Source organism: Eucalyptus grandis, chromosome 5 (assembly GCF_016545825.1).
Source record: "Eucalyptus grandis isolate ANBG69807.140 chromosome 5, ASM1654582v1, whole genome shotgun sequence".
NCBI classification, from domain to species: domain Eukaryota; kingdom Viridiplantae; phylum Streptophyta; class Magnoliopsida; order Myrtales; family Myrtaceae; genus Eucalyptus; species Eucalyptus grandis.
In genome coordinates this window covers 43,024,788-43,040,259 of record NC_052616.1, presented here as the reverse complement: position 1 = coordinate 43,040,259, position 15,472 = coordinate 43,024,788, and the positions used below count along the sequence as shown (strand labels likewise).

The following is a 15,472-nucleotide window of genomic DNA, read 5'->3' as shown; positions in this document are numbered from 1 at the left end:
AAGCAACTAGAATGTCTCCCTTTTATACTCCTTTATGCCATCATACCCGTTGGCACTTACCAAAGGAATTCCTCCAATCTACCCGTTGGACGGAATCAATCAAGAAGATCATTCGAGCTATTAAAGGAACTGACGATAGCCCATCAATCATGTTCGCCCATACAATCAGGATCTTGGTTTCCAAGAATAGAACCTTCCAGGAATATTTCGTCGACCATCGGATCTTCAAACGATCTTTATTACGAATAAAATAATCCGTTATTTTTATCCAGTCAAGAGATCTTTTCCAGAGGATAGGACTAAATCCTCAACCAAATACTTCGGCTCTGGATTGCCTTCGTCACTGGATTAGAAAAACTGTCAATGAGAATAGTCTTGAGTCTTGAGTCTTGAGTGCTGAGTCTGGTGATTTGAAAGTCTTCAGACTCTAAACAGAAGGTCTGTATTTATCCAGACTAGACTGATAGAAACGTTTTGTCAGCTTCAAAATATTCTGGAAAGATTTCTCCAACAGGACGTTGCTATTATATCGACCAAGCAGGGATGGCTGCGTGCCCGAGGATCGGGGCGTGACAGACTTCAAGGAGCTCTTCCCATTTTATTTTTCTATTAAAAGGAAATTAACGGTGAATTATATAGGGCAGAATTTCGGGAGAAAAAGAGAGGAGAGAAAATGAGGATTCATTTGAATATATAGATACACGGCGTGATTCACTGTCTCCCAGGTTAGATGGCTACACGAATTGCTAGAGGCAATGGCACATTCGAACAAAGAGAAGGAGAACCCATGAGTAACTAAAGATGATCACCTGTTTCCATCCGTCGACTGCGTTTATCACTAGTCCATCTTCACTGCCGCAATTATTCTCGTAAATTCTGTCTTGGCTGTTGTTCTAGTCAGCAATGCTGTCACCCACTTTCCATGACGGCATTGCTTGATGAAATAATTTGAATTTGAAACACTCGCAACTCACACATCTCGAGGAAGCGAAGGAGACAAGATGGAATTTTTTTTTTTTATAATTTCACCTTATCAGAAACGATTACAATACTTGCTTTTAAATAAGCTTGTTATATGACTATTACACTCAAATGACTTATAAATATATTTATCATTCCAATGAGATAAATCTTGGGAATTTACAAAACATTAACTCAACTTAGAAACACAAACAATCAAGACATAGAAATACAAATAGACTCTTTAAAACAACATTACAATAAAGACTCTTGTTAACTCATGCACGTGTAGTCGAATTCGAATAGACACCAACATTAAACTTGCCCATTGATACAACATTATGAATTTGGTTTGATTTCTGACATTGCTAATGTGAACTTTGGAGCTACCCTTCTACTCCACTTCTATGGTGGTTTGAGCTCAAAGATTGTTGCACCATTACTGTTTTGAGCCGCATCATCTTTGCCATTCAAACTGCGGACCTTATTACATCTAACTTCATGGACTAGGACATCAATCGATAAGCTAGGTCCAACACTTTCGCTCTTTTGATTCTCCATAGTTTCGTGTGTATGATTTTGTAATAGTTGGGCTCAACAAGCTCAAGCCTATCTCTCCCAAGCCCCGACCCATTTTAATTTTCTTTAGCAGATTAAGTGAGACGTCTCCGACGAACAAAACAAGGAAAAACAGAGGGAGCTCATCCTTGGCAGAAGAAGAAGCGGAAAAGGAGAAAAGAGGAAAAACTTTAACGCCTAGCCAATTCAGACTCCACGATTAGCCAAATCAACTACAAGTTGCAACACTTGGTGAGTATTCAAGCCGATCATTCATCTAATTGGAGTAAATTTCTGATTTAGGCACGAGTTCGAACTTATGTGGACTCTAATGAACGATTGAGGAGCCATTAAGCTTAGATTTATATGGAAATGATTGATAAAGGCATTGTGGAGCTTTGGAGTTTGAAGAAATTCAATTCTGAAGTACAGTTTGATTGGAACCAAATTATGAAGTTTGCATACAAGTTATATGTAATGGATAATACACGTAAGGAAAAGGATGCATATGTGCTTTGAATGAGATCACTCGTGAACACATAGAAGTCATTTTGTCGACAATTAAATGTAGTTTAGTCTAGTCGTTTGTTCGAATCGTGTTACTCAGGTTTTCATATTGTTTTTCAATTAATTGATAGGAATGCATGTGCAATAGTTTGAATAACCACCGTAGGTTGGTTTTTGGTTTTTTTAGGTAAATGATAGTATTTCTTCTTTGAGTTTATAAATTCATGTTTCAAAAATGAAAAAAATTAGTTATGTTATGAGTTAAGAACAAGCATATTACTTGCATAAATTGGATTGAGCATTTACTACCGTTTGCGTATTACATGTGAAAATGTTATATTTTGATTATAGTCTAAATTGATTACTTGCAAATGGGTTTACAAAGCCTTTTGGGAAAGACTCATGAGAAGTCTTTGATTATAAATATGGTTTGTGAATGGTTATATATTGATTTGTGAACTGGTTTACGAAATGGACTTTGAAATAGTTTGGGAAATGTATTGTGATATATAAGATGTGATTTAATAGAGATTAATTAATGGACTTGACCATTGATATTTGAATTGTAATGGTGAAAAGTTGTGATCTGGTTATTAAACCCGAGTTGTAAGATTGTATTTTATTTTACTTGTGAATTTCTAGAGATTGAGCTTGATGGATTATGCTTAGTGTCTTTATAAACCTATAGAGGTGTGTGCGGGTATGTGCATACCAGTTTATGATATTTTTGTGGACAGAGTCGCCAGCTGATAATAGGTGGAGGCCTGACTAAGGAGGGAATCATGGTCACCTTTTTACGAGCATTATGCATGATCATGACTAGATACTTAAGCATGAGATTGGTCAATGGAATGGAATATTTATTGGCGGATGAAGCCAAATCTTTTTAGGGGCTTTTTTGTATTTCCAATTAATTTTGCCTTTAAGTTAAAAGCTACACCTTTATATTAGTGATAGTTAAGACTTTAGCAGTTAGCCGTCAAGGGGTTGAAAAGGAAAATAGAGAGAAAAGAAAAAGCAAAAAGAAAAAGTGAGTTTTTCTTTATGAGTGTACTCAACCTTTATGTGCCTTGATCTTGATAGAAAATTATCACTATATTCCAAATTTCTTCAAAATGCATTCATAGTGAATTTCAATAACACATTTTCTAGGGTGTTCTTTCGACTCTACTCTCTATTATTATATTATGCTTGAGTGAATTGTTTGTGAACATTATTTTTCTGAAATTGACATGCTATTTCCTAACAACTAGTATCGTAGCCTGGCTTGGCTAATTGAGAACATAGAGGGGTTTTTTTATGAACATTTGAGTGAAACCAGACAACATGACAAAAGATAAAATTAGAATCAACAAGTTCGATGGGCAGGATTTCAGAGGTGGAAACTCCAAATTGAGAACTATCTTTATTAGAAAGATCTCTATGCACCACTCAAGGGTTGGAAACCCAAGATCATGGAGGTGGATCTAGTAGTAAAATTGGGGTGGAAAATTGATCGAAAAGCATTAGGTGCAATTCATCTAGGGCTCACGAAAAAGATAAGATACCATTGTGAAAGTAAAAACTACAAAAGAAGCCATGGATATTCTAACGAATATTTATGAGAAGCCATCCACATCAAATATGGTATTCTTGTTGAAGAAATTGGTTAATATGAAGTTATTTGTGGCAGAACTTATCAATAGTTTCACATAAGTCATAGATTAGTTGGAATTCACAAGCATAATGAGGATATGAAGTTTCAAGCATTGTTATTTTTATGTTCCCTTCTAGAAAGCTACAATACTATAGTGCAAGGAATTTCATGCGCCATGAAGGATGATTTGACTTTAGATGGATGAAGAGATGCCAAAGAAAGTCTCAAGTGGAGATAATTTTTTGGCATCTACATCTTTTTCCCAATGACCAATGTCATTCTCAATCACACATCCACATTATGATGCAGCAATTCCATGATCCAAGGACTCAACAATCGAATAAATCCTTAGTCATTTATTATCCTCAAGAGTAATATAAATTCACTAGTGCTGATATTAGATGAACTGTAAAAAGAATCTCATATTCTAGGCCCTAAATTAGCCTTAAAAGGTGTTTTGCGTGCCTTTAGAAATGACATTTGTTATCTAGGTAAATAGCTTTAAAAAATTATGAAACTTTAATATAAGGTAGACAAGACCTAGAGGGACATTTTTCAGCGAAGGACCCAAAGTCTGATTCAGCTCATATAGTTCTAATTAACTTTCATGAAGGATGCATGTTAAGATTCTTTGACTGAAAATTTGTGGAAAATGGAAAGCAAAAAGAGGTTGGTTCAGCGACATCGAAAATAGATTTATAATCATGTAGTTTTCAAATGTATTTTTGTCGTATGAAGTCCTAAAATTCGGATATTAAAGTATGTTGCAGAACGGCCAAAAATGGACAATTTTCGTGAAGAATGCCCCTAAAATTCACATCATGTAAGTCAGTACAAAATTAGCAAAAGTTCAGGGTTGGGCTAAATCAAATCTATCCTCAATCCCGGCACTAATTTCACCCAGAAATTCAACTACCGGCCCCCGTACGTGGTAAATATTAACCGTCCATGTTCCTACGACCTAACCACTAGCTCGACTACTTTGAACTCGACAATGTAGCAAGGTAACGTAATTGAAACTTTTGATAAAATAAGGATCTAAACAACGTTCATGAATTTCTAGGAAACCATCCTCATCACACATAATCGGTTGACATAGGATAGAAGGGGAGATTTCTACTTGCCTTGGGTCCTTGTGGATTGTGGTGGCGGTTCGGCAGGACGATGGGGTGGCTGATGGTGGCGACGTACATGGGTGCGACGGAAAGGGAAGCTGCTAGTGGTCGCAAGTTGCAGTGGTGCACTGGACAAAGGTTTGGGGGAGAGAGCATGATCGTGAACTGAGGAGGGGTGGTCTTCGCTAGCTTCTAGCTTGCTAGCATAGACATGCAGAGGGCAACTGAAGATGAGTGTGAGGTGAACTAGGGCGTCACAACAAAAGAGAAAGAGGGAGGGGACATGTAGTGTCTGAAGAGGGATTAAGGAGGCAGCTGCTGCTCCAAGCGAGGATGGGTGGAGTTTTTGTTATACTATGTTTCTGCCTTTTTGCTGTTGTTTTGGAGTTGGGCAACACTGTTGCTTGAGTTGGTCGTCGTGATTGACTTGAGCAGCATTGCTGCTGGTGGCAAGTGGAATAAGGGCCAACCGGTCAGGCGTGTCTTGTAGGGATGCGGCCAGGTGGTAGCATGCAAAGGTGCTGAGTTGGCGAGCTAGCATGGCATTGTTGTGGCGGTGTGATGGTGGTTTGCCAGTGCTGGAAACTACTAACGTGAGGCACGATGGATACAGTGTTGAAATTCAATAATGAGCTTGGCAATTATGAGATGACGGTAGGACCTGGTGGTTTGTTTTAATGGCAGTTTAAGACACGACACTAAGTGAGGGAGTGGTGGTGGTGTGTTGTGACGATGTCAACTTGACAAATTGAGGCGTCTTGATGGTGCTGAAGGTGAGCTTACTTGTGCAGCATGATTCGTCAAGTATTCGACGCTTGTTATTTTGTCGAGCGAAATTTTGGATGCCACACTCCCCATCCTATGACTATGCATCACCGCAAAATTGACAATTCTTTTATGCAACTTCCAATTTTCATTAAAAAAATGTGCAATGAGGCACAAATAATTCAAGTTTTTAATGGAATTTCATGTATCAGTCGTGAGTATGATCCTAAATTAAAGAAAAAATATCATCTTAAACAGGAAACTTGACCAAGGAGGTATGGTAGCAACCTTTGGATGTGAAGAGTGGGAGATAACCTTAGAGACAAGAGTTGTAGCGAAGGGAAATCATACAAGTATACTTTACCTTCTCCAATGAGACAATATTAGTGATATGGTTGTAAGTACAGTGGCTACAAGTAATTTGTCTATTCTTTGGCATTATCGTTTCGGACATCTTGATGAAATGTGTAAAGCAATTAAATTCAAGGAAATTACTTCTAGGTTTGCCAAAAGTTGAGTTGGATTTCTATGAGACCAAATAAAGGTCGAAAGTTAGAGTTAGTTCATACTAATGTGTGGGGCAAAGACAACAACTCTCTTATGGTGGTAAGAAATATTTTGTCATCTTCATTGATGATGCAATAAGGAAGACCTGGGTCTATGCTGTAAGAGGAAATTTGGAAGTATTCGGGATGTTCAAAATGTGGAAGACCACGGTAGAAAAAGAGATATTTCATACAATCAAAGCTCTGAAGTTTGATAATAGTGGTAAATACACGAGCAAGGAATTTGCTGAATACTTCAGCCAATAAGGCATACAGCGGTTGAAGACTGTTCCTAGAAACCCTCAACAAAATGATGTAGCTAAGAGGATAAACAGAACCCTTATGTAAAGTGCGAGATGCATGAGGCTACACATCGTCTCTTGCTACACTTATAAGCTATTACAGTTAATGCGGCTGTTTACATTATCAACCAGAGTCCATCTAATGCGTTGGATGGAGAAAACTGCAAATGCAGTGGTCAAGTAAAAAAGTTAACTATTCATATCTACTAGTATCTTGTTGTATTGCATATGATCTGATTAATACAAAAGATAGGAAGAAGCTTGATGCTAAGTCCTAAAAGTACGTCTTTATTAGATATGGTTATGATGAGTATGGATATAGGCTTAGGGATTATGAGAATAATAGAGTCATCCGTTGACGGAATATGGTAGTCCACCAAAAAAAGCATACAAGGATCGTTAGATAGAGCATGAGAAGGCAGAAGAACTAGAATATCTTGAGCTGGACACAATGTACGTGAAGATGATTCCAGAAAATTAGAGTTCACTTGACCTAGAGGTTAAATATGAGCCTATTATCAATAAGGAGGTAGTTTAAGAGGAACACGGTGACTTGGAGTAGACTAACAACCTTGAAGAACTTGTCTTAAGGAAGTCTACACGTGTGAGAAAGTCGAAGGTAATTTTGATCCACTAGCAAATATTATTAGGAGCCATGTCTTATATATAGAATCAGGAGAGTGTGAGACTTTTGATGAGGCAAAAAAAAAAGACATCACACATGTAGTGGGAGCATGCTATGAAAGACAAGGTGGACTCATTACTTTAGAACAAAACTTGGGAGTTGACCAAGTTGCCTAAAAGTAAAAAGGCCTTATTAAACAATTGATATTAAACAAGTGAGTGTACAGGATTAAAATTGAAGCAAGTGGTGGTATTAGATACAAGGCGAGACATGTGGTCAAAAGCTTTTCTAAAAAGAATGGATTGACTACACCAAGATATTTTCACCAATAGTTAAAATGACATCAATCAAAGTTCTACTGAGTATAGTTGTGGTGGAGGATTTTCATCTTGAGCGGTTAGACATAAAAACAGTGTTTTTACATGGTGACTTAGATGTACACTTATATGGCGCAATCTAATGGTTTTGAAGTCAGAGATAATGAGAACATAGTATGTCACTTGAAGAAAAACTTGTATAGCTTGAGACAAGCTTCGTAGCAATGGTATTTAATTGATGGTTTTATGGAAGAAAACGGATTTGCTCATTGTGAGGTTGACCATTGTGTTTATTTTCGCAAATATGATGATGGTGATATTGTGTATCTCTCTTTATATGTAAATGACATGTTAATTTTCAATTAATGGTCCATGAACTTCTGGTACTTATTCGATATAGTCCTTAAACTATATAAAAATGTTCAATGTAACTATCAATCAAAATTCTATATGATACACAAATTATGTAATTTGTATATTTGGTTGTAATTATCTAGTGGTGCAAGGAAAAGTTACTCCCCCATACACAACGTTTATGTCACATTCACATGTAATGAGTGATTCGAAATGTCCGCATTCGTCAAGTGCTTATGACATTGAAAGACTAAGCAAGCCAGACACCTTGCAATTAGAAAGAAGACGTATGCCTTGGATTGATTAAATCATAGGGACCGGATGGACGGGAAGAAAACACACGAGGAACATAAGGTTTTAATTCAATAGGACAAACAACAACAATCGACAGTGCTAATGAGGCACGTTAACGATACTCACAGAAGAAGAACAAGAAGCATCAAAGGAGGTTAAGATGGTGAGGGGTCAACGGCCTGAAGACGGTGGGAGCGTGGGACTCAATGAAGGCCACCTGAGACTTGGAGAGGTGAAGGTAGACCACCCAATCCCCGTTGGAGAGCGGGCTGGGCATGGGCATAACGTACCCGGTTTTGCCTCTCCATGGGAAGTGGTAGGACCCCAGCACTGGCTTCCCCCATCCGAAGTCCATCTCGGTCACTAGGAACCTCTGTCCGGATGACACCACGAATGCTGTCGACCCTTCCTCCTCCTCCTTGCTTCCGGGCTTGCAGAATATCCTTGACATTGCTGGCACTGGCCGGTGTCCTTCCACCCAATCTATTAGGTCTAGAAAGTGCTCCTTCTTTGCCGCCCTCTCCACAAACTCGTGCACCACATCTGCCACCCAGCTCAGCGGCTTCTCCACCACCTCCCTTGCCCTCTTCTCTCCGAATGGCACTGACAACACGTTCCCAAAGTAGGATGACATGGGTGTGGGCTTGTTGTCCTCGCCCTGACTCATTAACCTACACCTGCCGTCCACCACAATCCCCATCCTTGACATTGTCTTCTTGTCATCATCATTGGCAACCGAGGAGGATTCAGCCACCATCTTCCAAAGGAAAGCAGCTGAACGATTCCAACTTAGTCCTCTTACTTCCATTGGAGCAGGCACTCTGCTGCAACTCACTTAGCTTGGCAGCAGTCACATAGTACATGCGGCTTAACAGGCGGTCGTCATCCCTCAATGTCACTGTCTCACATTGCTCATCCACCTGCAGATTGTGTTTGGGAGGTGGGGGCATTGCGGAGACCGGGATGTACATGCAGTCTAGAGAGGGGTCAAAGTAGAGCGGATGCCTTGGGTTGAGAAGAGAACGACGAAAGGAAGGAGGGAGGGAAATGGGTGCAGTGGAGCGAGCTGTTTCTGCCCAAAATACCATGAACATGTTGACCGAGTAGGCGTCAGCTATCCGATGGTCAAACGTACATGCCACCACTATTCCTCCACACTTTAGCTCCGTTGCCTGAATGTTTTCCATCAAATAAAAAGCTTATGTCTCAATGAATAGAACCAATCCTAACGCGGAAACTGTATAAAAAAACTTATGCCTTAATGAGATTTAAGATTACTTCTACATGCTCTAGACATACCTTTGGCAGCTTACACCGAGAAGTTATCAAATGACATATTGACCATATAGAACAGTATTATTTCAATAAATAATTATATAAGTCCAAACATGGATACGCATGATTAACAGTGGAAATGAACTTGGTCTTTATCATAAAGACTGCGAAGAAGGTGATATCCATTATCCAATTACTTCATACGAGACTTACTAAAGAGAGGGGAGATTATTTAAGAGTCTTAGTATGTATTTGGTAACTATTCTATTTCCAGAAACAATTTGTACTTGAAAATAGTTTTTTTTCTAATTCTACTCCCTGAACAAGTTTCTAAGTATTAGCCCCCTCTATTCATTTGGGTTACCATGACGCCCTTGCACTCCTATTGACATTTCCTAATTTCACCAAAAGTGAAAGTCCTTATGTTGGTGTCGCCCCCTTTTGTATAGTTATGTTTTGGGTTAAAGTTAATACATGCCTTACTTTTACCAACAAAAAAAAAACAAGTTCTAAGTATATGATCCTCAAATTTTTTATAAAATAAAATTTCTTTCAATTTTTAATAATTTTATGAGATTTTTCTTTTTTTCCTTTTTTTCTTCTTTCTCCTCTAGCTAATCGTTGGGCCTTGGCTATGGTTAGTAACCAACCAAAGACAAGAGCTAGCAACCTCGTTAGCCCTCGAGGAGGTCGGCCTCACCTAGCTACCAGCAAGGCTCGACCTCACCCAATCAAGGCAAGGCCAACCTTGCTGAGGGCCAGCGAGGTCACTAGGCCTCATCTCTGATTGGTCATTAGCCAGTCGCCGCCATTGCCAAGCCCTACAACTAGTTAGAAGAGGAATAAGAAGAAAAGAAAAAAAAAGATTTGGTTTTAGAAATTGTTCCCGAAAACAAAAAAAGGTAATTTTTTTCATTTTCATATTTCTGTTCTAAATCTATTCCATGGTCACCGATTTTTTCTTGTGAATAGAAAAATTAGCTAATGTTATCAAATGAATTTTTATTTTAGAAATAAAAGAATAAAAATAATCAAGGATTGACCGGTCATCTAATAAGATCTCAACATGTTTCCCATGAAGTCAAGGGTAAAAGAGAGATCCCACCTCTGCCACATATATTTGAATTCTTTTGTGCTTGAGGGCACTGGGAACCCACATGGTCTCAATAAATTAATGATTGCTTCTGAGGTCCACCTTCGCAAGATTTTTCCACTCATTCAATTCCGTCCATTAAAAAAAATGATAGTCTCCTCCTATGATATATTATTATCACTCATCTATCATGCTATTATTATCTCGCTATTCTCTATGATCTCAATGAGCCAATGTATAATCTCAATGATCACACAAGTAAACGAGAGAAACTCGTGCAAAGCGTGAGATTCTTTTTCCTTTCAATATTTAGGCTCAATTTATTTCGGGAAAATATAATATTTCTAGAAAATATATTCCAAGAAATCACTTTCAAGGAAATGACAATATTTTCTAGTGCTTAACTAAAAAATGAAAATGAATTAGAAGATATTTTCCACCATTTGATATGGAATTTGATTTTCCTGGAGAAAATTGATATATTTTCAATTATTTTTTCTATTCTTTTTTTTCTTTTTCCTCTTCCTAGACCAATCGCTGGCCATAGCGGCAATTGGCTAGGCTCATGCTCTCCAAATTCCAGCAAGCTTGAGCCTTGGCTCGCCTGTGATGGGCTGTTGTCGTGGTGGTTGAGTAAGAAGCAAAAAGAAAAATAATAATAAAAAGAATAAAAATTAATTAAAAGTTCAATTTTTTTTTTTAAGAGCAAATGTTTCATTAACCAAGGACTCGAGTCCAAGTGCCAATGACCTATGCCAATACATAGTCATATTTTGGAAAATGTTTTTCAACCTTTTAAGGAGGAAATCATTTTCCTGAATTTTAGTATAGGTTTTTGTTGACTAGGAAAACATTTACCATTGGCTCATTTTCCTAAGCAAACCAAATGATGGAAAATGAGGAAAATGTTTCCTAGAAAATATTTTCCACGAAACAAACAAAATCTTAACATTAAATGTTTCTACATTGTTATGTTTTGTATGAGAAATCATTGATGTATTTATGCTCTATTTGTTTCACAGCAAATATAATATTTCTAGAAAATAATTTACAAAAAGTCATTTTCCAAGAAAATGATAACATTTTATGATGTAGAGTTAAAACCTGAAAATGAACTAGAAAATATTATACACCATTTGGTATATAAAATCTAATTTTATTTTTCTAAGTAAAATTACTAATAAATTCAATATTTTAAATAATATTTTGAATTTATTTCGTTTCTTTCTTTATTATGTTTTCCCTTCTTCCTCAGCTAGTCATTAGCCATGGCAATGATCAACAAGGCTCAAGCTTACTAGATTTTGACGAGCTAGAGACTTGTTAGAGGTCATTGAGGCATGAACTCGCCAAAGTCTAGCAAGCTCAAAACTTGAGCTTGCCAGAATTCGGCGAGCTTAAGCTCGAGTCTTGTTGACCTTTGGTGAAGCTCAAGCTAGCTTATGGCCAATTGATGATTGTTGCTGTGGCCCATAATTGGCCAAAATGAAGCAAAAAAATAAACATAAAAATTCAAATTTTTAAATATTTTTATAAGAATGAACGTTTCATAAACAAGAACTCAAGCTTGTGTGCCGAAGACCCATACCAATACCAAATCATATTTTGAAAAATATTTTCTGATCTTTCAAAGAGGAAATCATTTTCCTGAATTTCTTGTTTGATTTTTTTTTTTTTTTGGTTGGATTTAAGCATTGTTTTCCATTGACTCGTTTTCTTAAAAGAAGTAAATGCTGGAAAATATTTTCCATGAAACAAACAAAGTCTTAATCATAGATTATGCTGTTAGGCGTGATCGAAGTCCAAGCATTATTCTTCTTTCTGAACAATGGTAAAGGGTATCCAAATCGATCTTTCAAATTTGCACGCCAAGTGATGTAAACAATTAGTTTAAATTCAACACCTATTGAAAAAACTTCAATACCAATGAATAAATCAATTTTGTGAACCGTTCTAAGTAAAGAAGGAAAATGCGACTGATAGACTAGAGGTAGAAGATACACTATTTCGTTCGACGCTGGTTATGCTGATAACGTTCCTAGTCAACAATCTTATCCCTTGTATCTAATTTAAGATATTGTTGATATTGTTTTCATATTTTCTCTGCTTGCCTTAAGCATCCTCAATCATCCCTAATTTAGGGCTTTTGTAATATCTTTATATATAGTCTATACAAAAGAGATCATATGACAATATACAAAAACTACGATTTCTTCAATGCATAAATAAAAGATACAAGGAAAAGACTATAGATTTAAGTGAAATGAAGATAAAAATGGGTGCGGGTGCATATACGGTGATATGATCTCTTGAGATGGATAAACAATATATAGCGAGGCTGTATCTAATATCAATACCTGAACAGCAAGCACGCCTCGCTTCTTTGTGGGCACCAGTTTCCCTTCAACGGTGTCATCCGGATTATACAGGTTGAGATGGCGCAGTTCCATGTCGGCAAAAGCTTCGATGAAGTCGACCCCCTGATTGTTGCACATGAGCTCAGGCTCACCGGCTAAGTTTTGCACCACCTCTCCGGCGAGAGCATAGTAGGAGACCAAAGCTTGGGCCAAGGCGGCTTTCAGAACACCAACCATGGACCCATATTCCAGCCTTTGTGACGCGGTGGTGGTTGGATTGGCGTAGCAGAAGAAGACGCCTACGTCGAGCGGAGGCAAGAGCAAGTCGAGGTTGGAGAGGGGCAGCCAATGCCCTTGCATGGGCAGTGGTGCCGCCACCACTTCTCTCTTGCCCGACTTCACCACGAACTCTCTTCCTGCACCTCCATCTGCATCCATTTTATGTACTCTGGTGCGAGTTTGAGAGGAAGGGAGGGAGAGAGAGAGAGAGAGAGAGAGAGAGAGAGAGAGAGAGAGAGAGAGAGAGAGAGGAGGAGGAGGAGGAGGAGGAGGAGGAGGAGGAGGGACTGGTTTATAAGATTTATATTTAAATTCCTCCACAAGTCCTCCCGGTTGCTAGGGACTTATAAAACCAATTTGCGGTCACAATTGAACCGCTATCAATTTAGAACAACGACACCGTCCGTTTAGCAAGGCCTTGTGGAAACTAGCATTTCTCTCCCATATAAATATGAATTCTTCGCGCTTCAGGTCACTGGGGAACCCTGCCGTAATGTTAATGTGTCTCATCAAATTAATTATCAATTCCAAGATCCTCCCTCGCAAGATTCTTCCATTCATTCAATTCCATCCACAATGGACAAAATGATAATCTCCTCCATTTATATTATTATCACTTAAGCATCACACTATTGTTAAATTATTATATCAAAGTATTCAACGTAATCTTTTTTATTAATTATTGAAATTGTTAAAAATATGACCCAACAAGCCAACTTTATAGAAAGAGAGTGGTTTGGCCCTAAGTACAATTTTAAACTGCTTCGTCTAAGATTTCGTGCAAATCTCAGCATCCTTTAGATGTTAAATAAACAGTGGGTACACTAGCGTATGTGGCTCGAAAAAGATATTATACAAATGAGAGAGGTAAAGCATGTAGGTCCCAGCACATAGAAATAAGGGACCCAATTTAACAGTCCACCACATTTGTCGAGGGTCATAGACAGTTTCAGTTGTTGAAAACGACCAATGTTAATTAAAAGGTTTAAAAGTAAACCACGTGATTCAAGACAAGCACAAAAATCATGTCAAGATTGTCTTATTGAAATCGAAGATTTCTTGTTGGAATAAACAAAGAAATTGAAAAAAGCATGTGAAGAGTCAAGCGCCCAATTCGTCATTTCGCATCTCTCTTTTCCTTTTTTTTTTTTTTTTTTTTTTGCTGGGGGTGGGGGTTAAGAGGATTAGTGACATTTGTTTTACTTAGAGCATATCTTTCGTATGGCAAGAACAAGGAAAATGTCCATTCCGTACAAAAAAATAGAACGAAGAAAGACAGAAGCTGGTCTGACATGCTTAACGTGTCGTCCGGGGCTGTGAATTCAAAAACTTCAACAGCCAACGTACGAGCTTCGAGCTGAAGACTGTGTGGTCCGACGCTCTCGATGGGTTTGATCCAGAGCGGTTCACGTAGTTTCGGATTCAAGTTTTGGTACCTAGTCATATTTTATAATATGTTTTCCGAATTTTCAAAGAGAAAATCATTTTTCATAATTTAAACTTCGGTAGGAAAATATTTTTCCTTTACTTGGAAAGCATTTTTTGTTGACTTATTTTTCTAAGCGAACCAACTACCAGAAAATGAGTAAGACATTTTCCAAGAATTATATTTTCTAGGAAACAAACGGAGTTCAAAGAGATGGTATTGTCGCCTAGCATGAACTCTCCTCAGCCTATACCAATCGCAACTTTGACATTTTAAATAAGTCATTTAGACATACAATTTAACTTATTTTGGAGGTGTCACTTATCTATTATGCTTAAGACGAGAAGCTCCAGTCAGCATAAGCAAGCTTGAATTTCTGAATTTGGTGGTCAAAGAATAAGGAGACGTGAGGAAATGAAGGGCGTAATTAGTGACACGCAAGAGCATATTTGCGCTTGGGCAGTATGAGAAGCGTAGGCTGAGTAGGTATCAAACGAAGAGGCGTTTTTCTTAAGGAGGTCAACGAATGAACGAACAGGGAAGCACGCGATAGAGGGAGATAGAAAAGGGTGAGTGTGCATGTGGAGGAACAGAAAAGAAGACCAAAGAAGCATGTGACAGGCAAGAAGAAAGCAAGGTCCAGAGAAAATATTTGCTCAGCTACGAATCGGAAATTTTGGGAAGAGTAGCTCAACATTGACGGCCGAAGGGAGAGGAAGAAACGGTAGCATTCTAGAAGAAAGCAAGAACAAGTTTAGCTAAGCGTGGAAAAAGACGAACGTGCACATCGGGATGGTTTTTGTGACATCCTAATTTTTAGGCTTTGATTTCAATTGGATAAGTCGGGCCTTTCATCAATGCAACTATAGTGTTTTTCTCTGAGATGGCCACTCATGAGATAACTGACCTATCAGATGAAGCCGTTAAGAGATTTTAATGCAATAGACTTGAGAATTCGATCAGGAATCGATTGCTCGACCGTGCTAGTCTGCAAGGATCATTACGGAACAATTAAAAATCGATCAAAGACTGAGGATAGGTCGATTTGACTAAGATAGTGATCA

The 15,472-nt window shown here is 38.1% G+C and overlaps 1 protein-coding gene across 1 annotated transcript; it reads right to left on the bottom strand.

Annotated features, from left to right (window-relative positions):
* Window positions 1–8,123: 8,123 nt before the first annotated feature.
* Window positions 8,124–13,141, bottom strand: LOC104446900 (coniferyl alcohol acyltransferase). The gene is given in 3 exon segments (XM_018873891.2): window positions 8,124–8,750; window positions 8,752–9,150; window positions 12,704–13,141. Coding segments are annotated over 3 exon segments (1,464 nt in total).
* Between the last annotated feature and the right edge of the window lie 2,331 nt (window positions 13,142–15,472).